The following is a 22,208-nucleotide window of genomic DNA, read 5'->3' on the forward strand; positions in this document are numbered from 1 at the left end:
ATGCAACAAAAGGGCTGAGTGTGAACATAGCCTTAATCTTTCAGAGGCAATAATTGAAGTCTTTCATCTACAGTACTTTACACTTTTTGTTTTACTTGTAGGTATGGAAAACCTGGGTGTAATGCAGAGACTTGTGATTACTTTCTAAGCTATCGTCGTATTGGAGCAGATGTTGAGTTCGAGCTGAGTGCGGACACTGACGGATGGGTAGCTGTCGGGTTTTCTTCTGACAAAAAAATGGTAAATTAAAACACGTAAGAATACAAGCCATTGTAACATTATATAAGTTCCCTAGGATGGAGAAGTGGATAACTTTATTGAAGAAAACACTAGAGGTCAGTGCTACTGATTGGAAACAACAGTCAGATCACTCCATTCCTCTAAAGTTTTTCTCTGTAGTCGTAGCAAAGTCTATGAGATTTCATTTTTGCTGTCCGCACGTTGCAGCTTTTTTTGGTTGCGTCTTTGTGTTGACCACAAAGATGCAGCATATCGATTCTTTCTGAGTTTTTGCCAGCGTTTTTGAGCCCTTCCAGTCAATAGATTTGACTTAAAAAACGCACTGGGGAAAAAACGCTGTAAAAAAACGCTGTAGAATGCATACCGAGGGAGTGTTTTCTTGGGACCAAAAATGTGTATCTTTGTGGTCACCACAAAGACGCAGCGTGCGCACATAGCCTTATGCGGGCGTCACACGGTCCAATCTACGAGCGATCGTACCCGCCCCTGTCGTTTGTGCGTCATGGGCAATTAGTTGCCCGTGGCGCACAAAGTCGTTAAACCGCCGTCACACGTACTGACCTGCTGAGCGACGTCGCTGTGGGCAGTGAACATCCACTTCCTGAAGGGGGTGGGACGTTCGGCGTCACAGCGACGTCACACAGCGGCCGGCCAATAGAAGCGGGAGCCGCGGGACGCAGGTAAGCTGTGTTCATCGTTCCCAGGGTGTTACACGGAGCGATGTGTGCTGCCCCGGGTACGATGAACAACCGGTGCAAAGAAAAATAAACTATTTTTAAAAATAAACGATGTGTCAACGATACACGATTTGCTAACATTTTGCGTCGCTCGTAGGTGTCACATGGGACGACGTCGTAAACGATGTCGGATGTGTGTCACGAAAACCGTGACCCCGACGACATATCGCACGATAGATCATCTCGTGTGTCGCCCGCATTAGGCTGCATTCTCACAAAGAGTATTTGGTTCATATTTTCCATTGTGTATTTTCGCAGCATCTTACAGTTCCAGCAAAGTGAATTGGATTTATAACAATCTCATACCAAGTTTCTTTTTTAAACAGTGTACTGATCTGTGTGTTTTTGAAATCCTTGCTGTAAATATGCTTTTTATTTTGGGATTTGCCACCAACAACATGAATGAGGTGAGAAAAATCCACAGGTAAAAAATGCATATATCCGTTTTTTTGCATTTTCACAGTGGAAACGCACTAAAAGAAATCAAAAACAAAACAGATTTATTTAAAGCGTGACATACAAAAAGGAGACAAAAAAGCTGCAGAAAAAAGCAAAATAAAAAAATAAATATAGAAAAAAAAACAAGATGAAACTGCTGCATATGCTGTTTCTTTTAAGGTTTTGCATGGACACACAGTCCGTGGAAACACACAGATATATGAATAGCACCATAGACTAGAATGAGTGCTTGTTTTATCCATGAAAAAAAACAATACAACACTTATCTGCAATATGGACGTCTGAATGAATCTTCAGAGGGATTTGGCTTTTTAATATATTTAAAGCTATTTTACTAATGGGCATAATTAACGAGAACCTTTCAAGGGTGTGGCTATGCTCTGGAGCTGAGTGGCAGCATTTGACAAGAGCTTCTTGTATCCTGATTAAATATCCCGCAAGAGAGCCCACACAACTCCCCCAAATTGTACCTCCAAATCCTGGTGGGGTTCCCGGTGCAATGGAATCACTGAAAAGACGGCAGAGGAATGCCGAAAACCTTTCTGAGCTGCCGGCTGCTATCTTGGGGGGCTCACTTCTCTGTGGAACGACACCGAGTGGATGGGGGAGAGAATACCCACACCAAACTGCACAGTGGCGCTAACCTGGAGCACAGTGAGCCACGACCATGATCTTAGAGTTGGAGACACGGCAGTGCTCGACGGAGGCAGGAGCTGCAGTCCGCGCGTGCAGAGAGCGTGAGGTGAGGAGCTCCCCTGGGTCCTAGTGCCCGGCGCTGGGAGCCTGTGCTAAGCACCCAGTGCTGAACCCCTGGGATAAGCACCCGGCGTTGCTCCAGGAATAAGTGGTGTGCACTGAAATCCTGCACTGCTATTAAAGGACCTCCGTGGTGGTATGCAGTGCACGGTGTATCTGGAACCACACGTCCCTGTTAACAGCACAAGAGCAGCATGACCTGCACTAAAAAGCAAGAGAAAGAGGATGGTTTGTAAATGATGGGCCCCCAGGATGGTGCTGGCTTATCTGGTGGAAGAAGGCTAAGAGCATTTCCAGAAAAGATTGTAGCCAATTTGGGCAAATATGCGCATAAACTCCATTCCCGCTACAAAAGGCTGTGTGATACCTCTGTTAAGCCACCAAATACGCATGGTATGGGATTGTGATACTCTCCTAGCAATGGAAGAGGAGAAGGATGGCTCAGCTGAGGAAATGGATCTTGCAGCTTTTGGGGAATGGAAGAGATTGAGCTTGCGATACATTAAATCAGCTGTTTTTGAATAGACAATTTAATTTATTTGACCAACTGAAAGAGGACTTCAACCTTCAGAATTCAAATACTTCTAAACAGGCTAATGCATCAAAGGGGATTATTTTCTTAATGTACTATTCTTTACTGTTAAGTATTTTGGGGGACCTTATAGCTAACATAAGGTTAGAGTGGGAAAGAGACGTCGGACCCATTGCCACTGATGAATGGGAAAATATTCTAGAATCTATAAAAGCGGTCTCGATTAACACGACAGAGAGAAGGTTTCAACTGTTTCTGGTTCATAGGTTCTACAGAACCCCAAAATCCTTATTTAAACTTAAACTTAGAGCAGATGACAATTGTCCGATGTGCAGGAGGGAAGGTACAGACCTGTTCCACAAAGTGATCTTTGGAGCAATGTAAATTAATAGAGAAAGTGTTTAACGTTACTTTATACCTGAGCCCAAAATTATGTGTTTTGTAAGTTGTGGGAGAGGAAGTCGGCTCTGCCCCTGTACAACTTGCAATCTCCAAAATATTGTACCAGACCAGGAAAATGATTGCTAAACACTGGTGGGCAGGTAACCCACCCGGTACAGATGAGATAATTACATGTTTTAAATACATAATTTTAATGGCAAAAAGAATAAACTGTATATTAAAAGGGAATCCATTCCAAATTTTTTAAAACAATGGGATGAATGGATAAAATGTCCTTCTGTTGTCTCTAATGATCTGGCTAGTGACATGATCTTTAATTGCCTGCTTTTACAATGTTGTAGATAAGACTGTTTTTGCAATTTTGTCACCGGGTGTTGTTTAGTTGGGATATAGGAGTGTGGGAGGGTTTGTAGGGTTGGGTGTTAAAAGCCATAATAGGATTTCAATGGGCAGAACAGGAAATTTTATTGGATAGAAAAAGGTTAACATATTTTGTGCAGTTATTTGACTAATAACTGGTCTCAAGATAGAATTGCTTTTGTATTTCAAAAAGAGAATTGTTGGTATAATCTCTAAATGACATAGTTGTTAATAGTCAGGATGATGTGCTGAATTTCTATCCAAATAGAAATGTTGGAGCTGTATTCTGATATATTGTTCAATAAGAAATTTCATTGTTTCCTCCCAAGGGATGCAAATATGTCCTAGCTTGTTACAAAGCGGAGCTCTGCAAAACTGTACTGTGAGGATGAGCAGATATCGGTCAAATCCCATGGCATTCATCTCATAGTAATGTTTCACTCAGATCTATGGTGTCAGTACATAATTACAAAACTGGCAGTTGAAATAAGAATGTTACTTATTTTGAGCAGATTCCAAATGGAGAAGCTAAGAAATCATTTTGTGAATCTGAAGCACTTCAAACTGCAAAACCACATCAGAAACATCAGAAACCCCAGGGTCGGCTTTAGGGTTTGTATTCGGATTTGTAGTTCCGTAGCAGAAGCTTTAGTCTCATACTGCGAAAATCCAAATCCAAATTTTATTCTAACATGTGAACACACCCTAAAGCTAGATTCACAATATCTGTGTTTGTGGTACCGTCTGAGAAGAAGTAACCAATTTTCTTTTCCATGAATGGCATCCTAATTTGCATCGGTATTTTTTGCATCCCTTTTTTTTCACTGAAGCAGAGAGTCTGTCTAGACTTTTTTTTCCATTGACCAGTTAAAAATGGATGAATTTTGGATAGATTTATGAAGTACAAAGTATGTCTTTCTAGTTTCATCTGTGTCTCGCGAAACCCATAGACATTAATGGCCAATTTTCACAGTCCAGAGTCACGGATCCTTTTTTAAAACTGATGTACCGGTATGTATGGATCAATGAAACTCAATGGATCAGTGTGCTGTTCGAAGAAAAAAACAGACAGCATTAGGACATGTTAGACGGATGTATGAATGTAGCCTTACTAGGATGAGCCAAGCACATGTGTGCCAATCACGTAAACAGGACAGATTTTAATTTTCATGGCCCCAATTTTTAACATTGAAAGCGCTGATTGAATGAGATGTTGAAAGCCACAGGGAATTGATACAGTATATAGTTACATTGGATAATTTGTCATGTATTACTGGAGATTTATTTGTTGATATCATTATATCCTTTGAGTTATGTACATTGTTATATTTGTAATTATGATAGCTGATTAATGGCTTGTGTTGTAGGGTGGGGACGACGTCATGGCCTGCGTCCATGATGATAATGGAAGAGTCCGCATACAGCACTTTTATAATGTTGGTCAGTGGGCTAAAGAGATCCAGAGGAATCCAGCTAGAGATGAAGAGGGCGTATTTGAAAACAATCGTGTAACTTGCCGCTTCAAACGTCCTGTCTATGTTCCCAGAGATGAGACGATAGTTGATCTGCACCTAAGCTGGTATTATCTGTTTGCCTGGGGCCCTGCAATTCAAGGTGAGAAACATATTCATTTTTTACTGAAGTTTAACTTAGATTTATGTTTATGATTTACATTCCTTGTTGAGCCTTTTGTGTACCCTACATCACTGCCAGGTGCACATGTATGGCATGAGCTGAGGAACTGTGCCTACTCCATAAAGGGTAGTTACAAGCTGCAATACATAAAATATATAAAATTTGGCCAGTAGTTGAAGTAAGGCACATCTGTGCAACAATCATGCTGTCTAATCAGCATCTTGATATGCCACACCTGTTAGGTGGATGGATTATCTTGGCAAAGTAGAAGTGTTTACTAAAGCTGGAGTCACACTCGCATGCGACTCGCGCGAGAATCGAGTCGCATCACTCCACATGGCCTGCCACTCTCCAGACAGCAGTGTGCAGCTGAATTAAAATATATCAACTGCATGCTCGCGAACAGAGAGCGTCAGGCCATGCCAGGTGATGGAGCTCGATTCTCGCGTGAGTCATAAGTAGAGATGAGCGATGTTCGAGGTTCGCCAATTTCATGTTCGCGAACAGAGAGCGTCAGGCCATGCCAGGTGATGGAGCTCGATTCTCGCGTGAGTCATAAGTAGAGATGAGCGATGTTCGAGGTTCGCCAATTTCATGTTCGAGTGATTTTGGGGGGTGTTCGAGTCGTTCGACGAACTCGAACAATTTGGTAAAAGTTCGATAGTTCGAGAACGGTTCGATCAACAAAAAGCGTAGCTAGTTACTAGCTGGCTTCTCACTGTATTAGTACAAGTCACTGTGAATCATGATATTATCAAAACGCAGCGTATAGTGTGCAGGGGAGGACGGGGTTTAGATCAGTGCTGCTGCTGAGTGCTGAAAGAATGCCGATCGCCGTTTTTTTTTTGTTTTTTTCTAACCACGTGTACAATGAAGGGGGGCAGCCTGTCAGCAAATCACAGACACACACACAGCAAAGTGGATTTTTGCCAGACAAGCAAGGGCATGTGTCATAGGCTGTGCATGTCACATGTCCTTGCCCTATAAGATCCGGCCATTTTCCCCGTTGCCGCCATTATCTCTCTGCTGTGGGTGGGTGACAGTCACTGCTCTTACTACTGCTGCTGCTGTGTGCGCTATAGACATACATTGTAATCTACACAGCGCTTTAGGGATTAGGGACTACTTGTAATTTCAGCCCTTTTCAGCGTGTCAACACTGTGCTGGGCTTTAGATAACAGCGTCTGGCTACATCAGCTCAGGCAATTCCTTGCTGCATTTTTTCATTGGCAGGGATAGAAACGTCTGAGAAGAAGTAACCAATTTTCTTTTCCATGAATGGCATCCTAATTTGCATCGGTATTTTTTGCATCCTTTTTTTTTTTTCACTGAAGCAGAGAGTCTCTCTAGACTTTTTTTCCATTGACCAGTTAAAAATGGATAAATTTTGGATAGATTTATGAAGTACAAAGTATGTCTTTCTAGTTTCAACTGTGTCTCGCGAACCCCATAGAAATTAATGGCTTCCTTTGCTGTCCTGCTACCTACAGCACCTCTGCATTCTACACACCTGCCCATTTTTGCTACGCAATTTTTATAGCAAACAGTGCTGACACTTAGTGGCATACTAAAAGTGTCTGGGATACTAACTTAGTGTTCCTCTGGTGCCCCGCAAGGTACACCACCTCTGCATTGTACACACTTTCCCATTTTTGCTACACAATTTTTATAGCAAACAGTGCTGACACTTAATGGCATACTAAAAGTGTCTGGGATACTAACTTTGTGTTGCTCTGGTGCCAAGCAAGGTACACCACCTCTGCATTCTACACTCCTGCCCATTTTTGCTACGCAATTTTTATAGCAAACAGTGCTGCCAGTTTTAGGGCCATAGTTGCATTGTCAGGGATAGTCAGTGTTGGTTCTTCAGCTGTCAATAAAGCTAGACAACCTCTCTATTGTACACCACCTCTCCATTTTTGCTACGACATTGTAAGTGTCCAATCTGGTCACAAACAAAATGAGTGGCAAAAGGACAGATGCTGGTGGAAAGGGGAACGGGCGTGTTGGAAAGGGAAAAAAAAGTTTGTGTCCGTGGGGGAGGTGGTAAAGCTACAGTAACATCTGCTGAAGAAAGGCCATCTTCAAGAAAAAGTAAGAAGTCTACTACTTTCCGTGGACAACCCAATGTGCTCCCTTTTTTACGGAACCGAACTACTGTAACAAAGGTAGATGATGCACAAAAAAAAAACATGCTTGAATGGATCTCAAGTGCTCCAACAAGTGGCCTCTCCTCCACCTCAACTTCAACATCCAAAAAACAACAGTCCTCTGAGTTGTCACCCCAATCGCACTTGCTTTCTCCCAGCTCTCAAGTCTCCACCCGCCCTGCAGAGTATGGTGTAACAGAGATGGGTGACTCTGCAGAGCTGTTCAGTCACACTATAGGCTGGGAATCAGAGGTCTGCTCCCAAGCTACAGTGAGTACAGACCAGGAAATGGTCTGCAGTGATGCCCAGAAGCTTTGTGAGTCTGATTCAGGCCCTGATGACCAAGTTTCTGAGCATAATGTAGACCCTCATTCACAAACTGTAACACCTCTTGGTGGAGACAATGAGGAACATACTGATGACGATGAGACTCAGAGACCAGATTGGAATGACAACTTAACTATTCAGTCAGGGAAGGAAGAGGTTAGGTCTGAGGGCGAGGGGAGTGCAAATACAATGGTTGATGATGAAGTTCTAGATCCCACTTACTGTCAACCCACAGTCAGGCACTCGAGGAGGTCAGCAGAGGCGGTGGAGGAGGATGAGACTGACGACGAGGTGAGCTTTCGCCTTCCTGGACAAAAACGGAGTACTGGAAGCACGTCAACAACTGCATCCTCAGCCACAACTTTGCCTCTGAGCACAAGTCGGGATGGCTCTGCAGGTCGCATGGGCTCTAATAGTTGCATTGCCTGGTCCTTTTTTGACATCGCAAAGGATCACCCAACTCATGTGATCTGTAGGCTTTGTCGCCAATCTGTAAGTAGAGGCCAAAAGCTCACTAGTTTGACCACTTTGTCCATGAACCGTCACATGAATAACAAGCATAAGTCCCAGTGGGAAGCTCACTGTGCTACAATGCGGCCTAGCGGAGCGGGCCAACAACCGTTTGCCCCTTCAACTGCATCCGCGCGCTCTTCATCCTCTATGACTGTAGGGACAGCTGTCACACATGTTTTTCTACGCAGACCTTCCACCTCTTTAACCGCAACAGGCAGTTTGCTTGGCAGGTCATCATCAGTTGTTTTGGGAGGGGAAACAGGTGCTGTTGTAGAACTCTCTCAGACATCGAGAGCACCAACTTTGGATGAAGGCAATATCATGTCTCCCCCTGCACTTTCCTCACAGACCAGCAGTTTTCCAGGGATACCCTACTCCACACCGTCTCCGCACAGCAGCCAGATCTCGGTCCCTCAGATGTGGATAATTAAAAGGCCATTTCCTCCGAGCCATGACAAAGCTAAGAGGTTGACTTTCACCCTCTGCAAGCTGTTGGCTACAGAAATGCTGCCTTTATGCCTGGTGGACGCAGAGGATTTTCGAGACCTTTTATCCGTCGCAGTGCCCCAGTACCAGATGCCCAGTCGCAACTACTTCTCCAAGAAAGGTGTGCCTGCGCTACACCAGCATGTCGCACACAACATCACCGCTTCCTTGAGAAACTCTGTGTGTGACAGGGTGCATTTCACCACCGATACTTGGACCAGTAAGCATGGACAGGGGCGTTATATGTCGCTGACTGGGCACTGGGTAACTATGGTGCGAGATGGAGAAGGGTCTGCTGTACAAGTCTTGCCATCCCCACGACGTGTGCGTCAATCCTATGTATGTGGAAGTTCCTCCACTGCTTCTGCTTCCTCAACCTCGTCTGGGTCCTCCACCTCCGCCCCAAGCCTGCCTGGTCAGGCCACCCGCGTTTTAACTGCGCACAAGGAATCCCGCACACCTCCTTACTATGCTGGCAGCAGAGCTCAACGGCATCAGGCAGTCTTTACGTTGAAATGTCTGGGAAATAAGAGTCACATAGCTAAGGAGTTGTGGTCAGCTCTGGAGAGCGAGTTTAGTAAATGGTTGTCTCCACTCAACCTGCAGCCAGGGAAGGCCGTGTGCGACAATGCTGCAAATCTGGGTGCGGCCCTACGCCGGGGCAAGGTGACACACGTGCCTTGTATTGCTCACGTGTTGAACCTTGTTGTCCAGCAATTTTTAACCCACTATCCCGGCCTAGATGGGCTTCTGCACAGGGCACGGTCACTCTCTGTTCACTTCCGCCGTTCAACCGGCGCAGCTGACCGACTTGCATCGCTCCAGAAGTCTTTCGGCCTGCCGGTTCATTGCCTGAAATGCGATGTGCCGACATGCTGGAATTCGACTCTCCACATGTTGCAGCGACTGTGGCAGCACCGACGAGCCCTGGTGCAATACGTTATGACATATAGCCTGGGCCAACGAGATGCAGAGGTGGGGCAGATCACGCTGATGGAGTGGTCTCAGATCAAGGACCTATGCACCCTTCTGCACAGTTTCGACATGGCGACGAATATGTTTAGCGCTGTCAATGCCATTATCGGCATGACAATTCCAGTCATTTACATGCTGGGACACACTCTAAACACTATTCGGAATCAGGGGGTGGAACAAGAGGAAGAGGAGGCAGTACAGGAGGATTCATAGGCGGAAGGGCTACCAAGATCTGCAAAGTCCAGACGTTCTGCATCACCAAGGCGGTAGGAATGGGACGGTGGGGGAGAGGGATTAACAAGGGCGCATGGTAGCAGCCAAACTGTTGAGGAAGGTGCAGGAGCCCAGGAAGAAATGGAGGACGAACTGGCGATGGGCATGGAAGACTCAGCAGATGAGGGAGACCTTGGTCAAATTTCGGTTGTTCGAGGTTGGGGGGAGATGTCAGAGGAAGGAAGCACGGTTATCACCTCGCCGCCACAAACACAGCAAGGACTCGGTCCGCAGGGATGCACAAGACACATGACCGCCTTCTTGCTGCACTACCTACAATATGACCCTCGGATTGTCCGAATTAGAAGTAATGAGGACTACTGGGTTGCCACACTCTTACATCCCCGGAACAAGTCCAAATTTGGCGAAATAATTCCAGCCATAGAAAGGGACGCACGTATGCAGGAGTATCAGCAGAAGCTGTTGCGCAATCTTAGCTCGGCTTTTCCACCAAACACCAGTGGTGCACAGAGTGAATCTCCCAGTTGTAACTTGACAAACATGGGACTGTCTCATCATTATCAGTCAAACCGTACCAGCAACACCGTATCTGGTGCTGGTAACAGCAATTTTATGGAATCGTTTCATAATTTTTTTAGACCATCCAATGCAAGGCCACAAGAGACAAGAAGTCTAACACATTGTCAATGGCTGGAGAGGATGATACAGGAGTATCTCCAAATGAACATCGATGCCATGACTTGGCAACTGGAGCCTTGCTCATTTTGGGCTTCAAATCTTGAAAAATGGCCTGAGCTCGCCACTTACGCCTTGGAGAGCTTGTCGTGTCCCGCAGCCAGCATTGTCTCTGAACGTGTTTTCAGTGCTGCTGGGTGTGTGCTGACAGATAAGCGCACGCATCTGTCCAGTGACAATGTGGACAGACTAACATTCATCAAGATGAACAAGTCATAGATCCGCAAGGACTTTACTACCCCTGTGTCATCCTGGGGAGAGTAAAGGCTGGCGGATTTTGGAATGTCCTTGATGCAAATCAACCTGTCAAGTTTGCAACTGGGGGACAACTGATGCCACTGAAGTGGTGTCTGTGGGGCCCAATTTTTGGAAAAAAGGGAGACTCTGCTTGGAGTCCCCTTGCTGTGTTTTTAACAATGAGCCAAGATGAACAAGTCATGGTTCAGCAAGGACTTTGCTACCTAGCCCGGTGTCATCCTGGGGACAGTTAAGGCTGGCGTATTTTTGAATGTGCTTGATGGTAATCAACATCTCCAGTTTGCAACTGGGGCACAAGTGATGCCACTGAAGTGGTGTGTGTGGCCCAGTTTTTGGAAAAAAGGGATATTCTGCTTGCAGTCCCCTTGCTGTGTTTTACATAATTTTAGAAGGGCATGACATCTGTGTCTCCTCCTCTTTTTACTCGTCCAGCTCTTTCGTTTTTGCATGAGTATATGTCCTTGTCACTTTCCCATGTGTTTGTGGTGTCTTGGGAGTTGTCACCTTTTGGACACCTTTGAAGGTGTTTTCTATGTGTTTTTAAGTGTTTGTGTTTGCCTGCCATTGTTTTCAATGGGGTTCGAGTGGTTCGTCGAACGGTTTGTCGAACGGGGCCTCCGTTCGACGAACCGAACTCGAACGCCAGGGGGTGCCTTATCTCTAGTCATAAGGGCACTTTACACGCTGCGATATCGCTATCGAGCGTACCCGCCCCCGTCGGTTCTGCGACATGGGCAAATCGCTGCCCGTGGCACACAACATCGCTTACACCCATCACACAGACTGACCTTTGCTGCAACGTCGCTGTGGCCGGCGAATCGCCTCCTTTCTAAGGGGGCAGTTCGTGCGGCGTCACAGCGACGTCACATGGCAGCCGTCCAATAGAAATGGAGGGGAGGAGATGAGCGGGCGGAATATCCTGCCCACATCCTTCCTTCCTTATTGCCGGTGGACGCAGGTAAGGAGATGTTCGTCGTTCCTGCGGTGTCACACATAGCGATGTGTGATGCCGCAGGAACGACGAACAACCAGCGGCATGCACCACCAACGATATTATGAAAAAGAGTGACGTGTCAACGATCAACGATTTTTGATGTTTTTGTGATCGTTGATCATCGCTCCTAGCTGTCACACGCTGCGATGTCGCTAACGACTCCGGATGTGTGTCACAAACACCGTGACCCCGATGATATATCATTAGCGATGTCGCAGCGTGTAAAGCAGCCTATAGTCAAGTATAATCAAGTATGACTCCGGCAAATAGATTTAGACAAATTTCTGAACAATTTTTGAGAGAAAAAGATCTTTTGTGTCCATAGTAAAAGTCTTACATCTTTGAGTACAGCTAATAAAAAATGGGAGCAAAAACAAGTGTTGTGTTTAAATTTTTGTTCAGTGTAGACTGGAATCTTTTATTTAGAGGCACACATTTCCATCTCATTGTTCAAGCCTTTGAAAACAAGAGTGTCCATTTAAAAAAATATCTATGTGACATTTGTTTTATATAGTCACCACCATGCTGATTTTTTTTACTCACAATTTGAATACCCCAAAAGGATGAACCCTCAATCTGTACTTTATGTTTATTTGCAGAATGCAAATAAATAGAGGATGTCCCTCAAATTTATTTATTATTTCATATATGTTCCACAATTGTTTATTTAGATAGTTGTCATATAGTACCTATTACAGGGGTATTCTATATAATACATAATCCCTTTTGAGCTACATGTAATGTGTTTATTAATGTTAAATGTAATGATACCCACACTATTAACCCTGTAACGACTTACTATGTACATCATATGTCAGCTCCCTGCCTTTGATGCAGGCTCGCAAGCTGAGCCAACATCTTTCCCAGCAGATGATGGTTGTGATATTCAGCCATCATCTGCCTCTAACAGCCGCAGGTGGAGCAGGGCTCTACCTGCAACTGTTGACCAGTTAAATGTGGTTGTCAGTCCTGGCACGCTGTTTTAACCCCTCATCGGCACTCCTGCAACGCGATCGCAAGACGCGGATGGGTTGTCATGACAGCCAGGTGTTTGCTTAAGACCCCTGTGCCTGTCATAGCAGTATTCCTATGAAAACCAGCCTGTGGCTGGTGTTCATAGGATACTGTAGGAGACTGTGATTTTTGCTATATGTAGCAATACTTTACTGCAGCAATACAGCTCATTAAAAATTAAAAAATAACAAAAAATACAAACCATATTTTTCAGATTATAAGATGCATCAGATAATAAGACGTACCTAGGTTTTAGAGGAGGAAAATATTTAACAAAAATTAAAGCAAAAAATGTGGTCATGACGCACTGTTATGGGGGGAATCTGCTGCTGACACTATAATAGGTGTAATGTCTCCCCAGATGTGTACTAATGTCCACCATCCTGAGCCCCTTCAAGGTATATATGTAACCCATCCTGGTATCTATGTCCTGCATTCTTGTATACAGTGAGAAAAAAAAATATTTAGTTAGCCACCAATTGTGCAAGAGGCCATCATCATCATTGACATCATAGGTAGATTACAACTATGAGAGACAAAATGAGAAAACAAATCCAGAAAATCACCGCATCTGATTTGGCAAGATTTTTTTTTACAAATTATGGTGGAAAATAAGTATTTAGTCATCTAAAAACATGCAAGATTTCTGGCCCTCACAGACGTGAAACTTCTTCTTTAAGAGGCTCTTCTGTCCTCCACTCATTACCTGTAGTAATGGCACCTGTTTGAACTTGTTATCAGTATAAAAGACACCTGTCCACAACCTCAAATAGTCACACTCCAAACTCCACTATGGTGAAGACCAAATTGCTGTCGAAGGACACCAGAAACAAAATTGTAGCCCTGCACCAAGCTGGGAAGACTGAATCTGCAATAGGCAAGCAGCTTGGTGTGATGAAATAAACTGTTGGAGCAATAATAAAAAAACGGAGGACATACAATACCACTGATAATCTCCCTCGATCTGGGGCTCCATGCAAAATCTCAGCCCGTGGGGTTAAAATGATCACAAGAACGGTGAGCAAAAATGCCAAAACTACACAGGGGGACCTAGTAAATGATCTGCATAGAGCTGGGACCACTGTAACAAAGACTACTACCAGGGACTCATATCCTGCAGTGCCAGGCGTGTTCCCCTGCTTAAGCCAGTACATGTCCGGGCTAGTCTGAAGTTTGCTAGAGAGCATTTGGATTATCCAGAAGAGTATTGGGAAAATGCCATGTGGTCTGATAAAAACAAAATAGCACTGTTTGATAGAAACACAACTCGTCGTGTTTGGAGGAGACAGAATGCTGAGTTGCATCCAAAGATGCCATACCTACTGTGCAGCATGGGGGTGGCAATATCATGCTTTGGGGCTGTTTCTCTACAAAGGGACCAGGATAACTGATCTATATACATGAAAGAATTAATGGGGCCTATCCAGTCTCCAGATCTCAACCCCATTGAAAACCTTTGGAGGGAGTTGAGAGTCTGTGTTGCCCAGCAACAGGCCCGAAACATCACTGCTCTAGAGAACATCTGCATGGAGGAATGGGCCAATATACCACCAACAGGGTGTGCAAACTTTAGGAAGACTTACAGAAAACGTTTGACCTCTGTCATTGCCAACAAAGGGTATATAACAAAATGTTGAGATGAACTTTTATTATTGACCAAATTGTTATTTTCCACCATAATTTGCAAAAAAAATCTTACCAAATCATACTGTCATGATTCGCCTCCCTATCCACATGGCTAGGGGGCGGAGCCTTCTCTCGGGCCTCACTTCCGGCCCCTGGATGCCTTAAAAGCTGACACTTCCAGTGAACCAGCGCCGGCTATAAGCTTAGCTCTGCTTTGCCTGTGATTGCTGGTCCTGTGAGTGATATCCTGATCTGGCTGTTCCTGTGCCCCCGTGCCCTTGTCTGTGTTCTGTCCCCTGGTCGTCCCTCCTGTCCTGTGTCCCCCCTCCTATTCCCCACTCGGTTGCTTCCTCCGGTACTGACCTTAGCCTGACTTTGACTCTGCTTCTGCTCGCTCCTCCGGTCCTGCTTCTGCCCGTACGGTGTTTGACCCAGCCTGTCTGACTATTCCTCACATACCCTGCAGTTCTGCCTCTCAGCTGTGCTGATTAGGCAGTGCATGAGAACGCTGTGCATTTCCTTCCTGGTTCTCATTGCTCTGTGCAGTGTCGTCTGCTGCAGAGCTCTGGCTCCCCCTGGTGGCAGCATTACAGAATAGCCGGCCCCAATTGGCTTTATCTCCCATAGGAGAAAAAAAATAAAAAAGCCATTTAATTCTTGGTAGTGGGATCCAACTTTGCAGGATAACAGACTGTAATGGATCCACTCAGTACTTTGTGCGAGCAAATAGCCAACCTTACGCAGCTGGTACAGGATTTGGCTGCAGAGCATCGCACCCTGGTAGCTTCACACAACATTCTGCAGAGTGAGGTTTCTGCTTCTGCGAGGGCCACCTCGGTGGCAGTTACCTCACAAACCGTAGGAAGCATAGTCCCACTGATGTCCAACTGACCTCCCCCGAACCCACGGTGATGCTCCCCGATAAATTCTCGGGGGAGAAAAACCTATTTCGGACATTTAGGGAGAGTTGCAGGCTTCTTTTCACTCTCCGGCCTCGGTCCTCGGGGAATGAGACCCAGCGGGTGGGGATCATCATGTCGTTACTTAGAGGGGGTCCCCAGACCTGGGCGTTTTCCCTACTCCCTTCGGCCCCGGAACGGCATTCGGTTGACCTCTTCTTTGACTCCCTCGGGGTGATATATGACGAACCAGACCGTGTACGGGTGGCTGAGGACAGGATCATGTGTCTCACTCAGGGAAACCACACTGCTGAGCTATATTGTTCTGAGTTTCGGCAGTGGTCCACTGAGGTACGGTGGAATGATTCTGCACTCAGGTGCCAATTCCGGAGAGGTCTTTCAGACTCCCTGAAAGATGCTTTGGCTCTGCACCCTCCTCCCAGCACCTTGGATGATGCGATGACGGAGGCAGTTCGTATGGACCGCAGATTACGGGAAAGAAGGGGAACCATGCGTGAGATTCTGCCCCCTCTACCTAGGGCACCTTCTTTGCTGGTTATGCAACAGATGGAAGTTGGAGCCATCAGTCCAGATGAGAGGGAGAGGAGAAGACGCCGGGATCTCAAGCTGTGCTTCTATTGTGGACACCATGGACACTGGAGGAAAGACTGCCCGGCTTGCCACTCCGCTAAACAGTCGTCGGGAAACTTCTAAGTCTGGGTAACAGTCGAGGAGGTTGCCCAGACTATCAGGTACCTTTGCTCTCCTCCAATAAGATACATCTAAATGTCGACCTCCGGGTCAAGGAGTCGGTCTGGTCTGCTACTGCCTTTGTTGACTGTGGGTCCGCTATGAACTTCATTGACTCTGAGTTGGTCCAAAGATTAAAGTTAGGGACAGTGAGGTTAGAAGGACCCATTCAACTCCTGGCAATTGATAAAACACCGCTGCCTCAAAACCTCATTCGGTTTGCTACAGAAAAATTTACTCTGGTGATCGGGTCTCTGCATTCTGAAACTATTTCTTGTTTTGTAATTGCCAATCTCCCTGCTGGATTAGTGTTGGGGTATCCATGGTTAAGGTTACATAATCCCGTTATTGATTGGGAGTGTTGTACCATAGTCAAATGGAGTCCTGCTTGTCATAAAAGGTGTTTACAATCTGTACCTGTGTTCTCCGTAAGTCCCGAGGGTCTTCAGGAATACCTGAGGGACTACGGAGACGTATTCTCGGAAACAGAGGCCGAGGTTTTGCCGCCTCATCGCCCATATGACTGTGCCATTGATTTACTTCCCAATACCAAATTGCCCAAGGCCCGTTTATATCACCTCTCGGGTCCAGAAAGGGCTGCTATGAAATCATAAATATCTGATAGTATACATAAAGGGCATATCCGTCCTTCTTCTTCCCCTGTGGCTGCTGGGTTCTTTTTTGTAAAGAAGAAGGACGGAGGATTAAGGCCATGTCTCGATTTCCGAGAATTAAACAAAATTACTGCGAAAAACACGTATCCGCTTCCACTCATCCCTGATCTCTACAACCAACTCTCTGAAGCCCGGTGGTTTACCAAACTAGATCTCAGGGGGGCCTATAATCTTATCCGTATTAGAGAAGGGGATGAGTGGAAAACGGCCTTTCTGACGTCAGAGGGGTTATTCGAGAATTTGGTGATGCCTTTTGGTCTAACAAATGCCCCTGCAGTGTTTCAAAATTTCATCAACGATATCTTCTCTGATTTTCTTGGTCGTTTTGTGGTCATCTATCTCGATGACATTTTGATTTATTCTGCCGATAGAGATACGCATATTATGCATGTTCGCTCAGTATTACAGAGATTGCGTGATAACCATCTGTTTGCCAAGCTTGAAAAATGTGTTTTCTCTGTTCAGGAAATAGCCTTTCTTGGGTTACTTCTTTTTCGTGATGGGTTTAAAATGGACCCAGGAAAGGTGCAGGCTATCGTGGATTGGGTGCAACCCAGGGATATCAAGGCGCTACAATGCTTTTTGGGTTTCGCTAATTATTATCGAAGGTTCATTAAGGGGTTTTCTCAAATTGCCAAGCCATTGACTGACCTTACACGGAAAGGGGCGGATCTGCAGAACTGGTCGCAAACGGCTGTCCAGGCCTTTCTTGAGTTAAAGGACCGGTTCATGTCCGCCCCAGTCCTGGTACAGCCTGACCTCGAGGTGCCGTTTGTTGTTGAGGTGGACGCCTCAGAGGTGGGGCTGGGAGCTGTTCTCTCTCAGGGCCCTGCTACTCTGACTAATCTGCGACCATGTGCGTTCTTCTCCAAGAAATTCACTCCGGCTGAGAGGAACTATGATGTGGGTAACCGTGAATTATTGGCGGTAAAGTTGGCATTCGAAGAATGGAGGCATTTTTTGGAGGGTGCTGTTCACCGTATTACTGTCATCACTGATCATAAAAACCTCGCGTATATCGAGTCCGCCAAGAGATTGACGCCTCGACAAGCGAGGTGGGCTCTTTTCTTTTCTAGATTTCATTTTTGTATTACTTTTCGGCCGGGGTCTAAAAACGTGAGGGCAGATGCACTGTCTCGTAGTTTGGACCCGGTGTCACCTCCAGAGCCTCCTTCCTCCATTCTTCCACGAGGGGTGGTGGTCGCTGCCTTGTCGTCCGAGTTAGAGGCTGAGGTCAGCGAGGCCCAGTCCTCAGCGCCATCTTCCGCTCCAGACACTAAACTGTTTGTCCCTTTGCACTTCCGGTTACAAGTACTTCAAGAGTTCCATGAGTCCGTACTTAGTGGCCATCCTGGAGTTACAGCCACTCGCAGGGCTGTTGCTCGATTGTTTTGGTGGCCGTCTCTTCACTCAGATGTTGCTCGGTTTGTGTCTGACTGTGCTACATGTGCCCGTGCTAAGGTATGTCGTAACCGGCCGGCCGGGGAATTGGTTCCATTACCTGTTCCTGAAAGACCATGGACCCACTTGTCCATGGATTTCATTACGGACCTCCCTGTCTCAAATGGTATAACTGTGATCTGGGTGGTGGTGGATCGTTTTAGTAAACAGGCACATTTTGTTCCCCTCTCCGGTCTACCTTCTGCTGCGGCCCTTGCCAACCACTTTATTGACCAGGTGGTTCGGTTACATGGGTTGCCCCTGAATATTGTATCTGACGGGGGTACAATTCATTTCTCGGTTTTGGAGGGCCTTGTGCAAGCGGTTGGGAATTGAGTTGTCCTTCTCGTCCGCCTATCATCCCGAGTCCAATGGGCAGACGGAAAGGATGAATCAGACCCTTAAGCAAATCCTGCGGTGCTTGGTTTCTGCTCAGCAGGAGGATTGGTGCACGTTTTTTCCCCTTGCGGAGTTTGCATTCAATAGCAGAGTCCATCAGTCTACGGGAACTTCTCCCTTCTTCTGTAATTACGGGTTTCACCCTCACTTCGGGACCTTCTCTAGAGTGGATTCGGGGTGTCCAGGGGCCAACTCCATCATTCAGCATCTGGGGGAGGTGTGGAAGGAGGTACGGCGGTGTATCGTGACGGCTCAACAGTCCCAGAAACGCCAAGCGGACAAACACCGTTCTCTGGGACCCCCCTTTCAGGTGGGGGACAAAGTGTGGCTGTCCACTCGAAATATCAGGCTCAGGGTTTCGTCTGCTAAGTTGGGTCCTAAGTTTATAGGGCCCTATGAGATCATCGAAGTGATCAACCCGGTGGCCTTTCGGTTGCAACTGCCCCAGACCTTGCGTATTCCCAATGTATTTCATACCTCCTTTCTTAAGCCATTTGTCCCTTCGGTGGTGGATTCTGTCAGGGCCAGGTGGACGGGCAGACCCAGGAGGTGGATCCACTGGGCCGAACTCCTAGATGGTGGTAAGGGGTCCGGTAGCTGGAGCACTATAGACAGCAGAACAGTCCGTGTACACGAGGATAACGGAGAAGTCCCTGGGACCACGGAGTCACTGGTGGTAGTCCGGGTGACGCAGCTCAAGTTCGGAAGCCGAGATGATGTCAAGCGGGGTCCGGAACCTTTGGAGCGAGATGACGGGTCACCGCAGGGATCCGAGATGGTACGGATTGTCAGGATGGCAGATGGACAGCATTCGGGGTTCGGGATTCGGTCAGGACCGGATGGCGAGGCAGGCACGGCTCTACAAGAGAGATAGGTGAGTATATCACAAAAACACCAGGAGACCTGACTCCTAGCTTAGGAAACACGAAGATCAGGCCCCGCCCCCTTGGACAATAAACCCCTTTATACCCTGTACCTGTTTTGCATCATTTCCTGTTAATGGACGCTGGCCCTTTAAGAAAGGGTCAGTGACCGCGCGCCCTAATGCGCATGCGCGCGGCCCGGGTGCCAGAAGCCAGGGAAGGAAGCTGAGAGGAGGACGCAGGGGAGCCGGCCAGGACCTGGGAAGCCGTCGGGCGCCGGGAGCGGAGACCAGGGGGCCTGGGAAGGACGGGCACCGGAGGCTGGAGAGCGGGGAGCGTGGCAGGTGAGCCGGGGAGCGGAGCTGAGGACCCGGGGAGCGGAGCAGAGGACCCGGGGAGGGGAGCCAAGGACCCGGGGAGCGTGACAGTACCCCCCCCCCACGCCCCCCTCCCCGCAACCGGGACATGAAGGCACGGATCAGAGGAGTGCCCACGTTCTCCCTGGGCTCCCAGGACCTATCCTCAGGACCATACCCCTCCCAGTCCACCAGGAAGAACTGTCGACCCCGTACGGTCTTCATGGCCACGATATCCCTTACCGCATAGATGTCGTCATCGGCAATTGGTGGAGGAGCCGGCTGGCAGCAGCGGAGAAGGGACCAAGGACAACCGGCTTGAGCAGGGAGACGTGGAATGAGTTGGATATCCTCATCGTGGCCGGGAGCTGTAGCTTGTAGGAGACCTCATTGATCTTGTTGAGGAATTTAAACGGCCCGATGTAGCGAGGACCCAGCTTGTATGATGGTATCTTCAATCGGACGTACTTGGAAGCAAGCCAGACGAGATCTCCAGGAGAGAAACACGGAGGGTCCAGATGTCTCTTGTCTGCGTGTCGTTTCATCCGTAGGGAAGCACGCCCAAGGGACGCCTTGACAGAGTCCCAAATGGTTGCAAAGTCACGGGCTACAGTATCAGCAGCAGGGACATCCGAAGAAGGGGATACCGGCAATGGGACGGAGGGCTGGAGTCCGTAAACGACATGGAAGGGAGAGCTGGAGGACGACTCACTGATGTGGTGGTTATGGGAGAATTCAGCCCAAGGAAGAAGCGTGGACCAGTCGTCGTGATGGGCGTTGACATAGTGACGTAAAAAAGAGGTCAAGATTTGATTGACCCTCTCCACTTGGCCATTAGACTGAGGATGGTATGCAGATGAAAAGTCCAGAGTCACTCCCAGATGTTTGCAGAGAGCCCTCCAGAAGCGGGAGGTGAACTGAGTTCCTCTGTCGGATACGATGTGTAATGGAAAGCCATGCAAGCGGAAGATGTGATGTATATAGGCATCCGCGAGTTCTTGAGCAGAGGGCAGTCCTGCCATAGGGACGAAATGAGCCATTTTAGAGAACCGATCCACCACGACCCATATGACTGTGTGCCCGGAGGACAATGGCAAGTCCGTAATAAAGTCCATCGCTATGTGTTGCCACGGAACTGAGGGTATCGGCAGAGGCAGAAGACGGCCATATGGCAGGTGTTTGGGCGTCTTGTTCCTGGCACAAGAGGAGCAGGCAGAGACAAAAGCAGCGACGTCCGTGCGAAGGGATGGCCACCAGTAGTGACGTACAATCGCACTCCAAGTTCTCTTCTGACCAGCATGACCGGCTGTTTTCGAGGCATGACCCCAGTGTAACACTTTTTGCCTGTCTGTCTCAGAGACATAGGTCTTCCCGGGCGGTATCTGGGCCAGGGTGACAGGGGCCACCGGAATGATTTTGCTAGGACAGATAATGGGTTGGGTAGTCTCTTCCTCCTGCTCCATGGGCATGAAAGACCTGGACAAGGCATCAGCGCGTACATTCTTGTCCGCGGGTCGGAAATGGAGCTGGAAATCAAACCTGGCAAAGAATAAGGACCACCTGGCTTGCCGTGGGTTCAGTCGCTGGGCGGACCGCAGGTATTCCAGGTTCTTGTGGTCCGTATAAATAATCACGGGGTATACTGCTCCTTCCAGAAGGTAGCGCCATTCCTCCAGAGCCAGTTTGACTGCCAAGAGCTCTCGGTCACCGATGGTGTAGTTGCGTTCAGGCGCTGAGAAGCTCTTGGAGAAGAATCCGCAAGTCACCATCTTCCCGGAGGAGGACTTCTGCATGAGCACTGCTCCGGCTCCTGAGGAGGAGGCATCCACCTCCAAGGTGAACTGGCGGTTTAACTCCGGACGGTGGAGTACAGGAGAGGAGGCAAATGCCCGCTTCAGAGAGCCAAACGCGGCGTCGGCCGCCGGGGACCAGTCCTTGGGATTAGCCTCTTTCCTGGTCAAAGCGGAGAGAGGAGCAGTCAGAGCAGAGAAGTGAGGGATGAACTGGCGGTAGTAGTTGGCGAATCCCAGGAAGCGTTGGATTGCCTTCAGTCCAGAAGGAGGAGGCCAGTTGAGAATGGAGGAGACCTTCTTTAGATCCATCTGCAGTCCAGTATCAGAGATGATGTACCCCAGGAAGGGGAGAGAAGACTGCTCAAAGACACACTTCTCGTACTTGGCGTACAGGCGATTCTCTCTGTCTTTGTAGAACCAGTTGTACGTTCTCTCTGTGGGTCTGGAGGTCCGGTGAGAAGACAAGGATGTCATCCAGATACACTACTACACAGACGTAAAGAAGGTCCCGGAAAACGTCGTTCACCAGTTCTTGAAAGACGGCTGGGGCGTTACACAGGCCGAAGGGCATCACGCAGTATTCATAGTGCCCATCGCGCGT

General features: G+C 47.5%; 1 protein-coding gene across 1 annotated transcript in view; it reads left to right on the forward strand.

The window, feature by feature from the left end:
* FRRS1L (ferric chelate reductase 1 like) overlaps nt 1-22,208 on the forward strand; it is an 85,764-nt gene that overhangs the window by 49,136 nt on the left and 14,420 nt on the right. Inside the window, exons 4-5 of the mRNA XM_075316533.1 lie at nt 102-240; nt 4,854-5,100. Coding sequence (XP_075172648.1) covers nt 102-240; nt 4,854-5,100 — 386 coding nt within the window. The remainder of the gene's footprint in view (nt 1-101; nt 241-4,853; nt 5,101-22,208) is intronic.

This window comes from Anomaloglossus baeobatrachus, chromosome 6, assembly GCF_048569485.1.
Source record: "Anomaloglossus baeobatrachus isolate aAnoBae1 chromosome 6, aAnoBae1.hap1, whole genome shotgun sequence".
Taxonomy (NCBI): Eukaryota; Metazoa; Chordata; class Amphibia; order Anura; family Aromobatidae; genus Anomaloglossus; species Anomaloglossus baeobatrachus.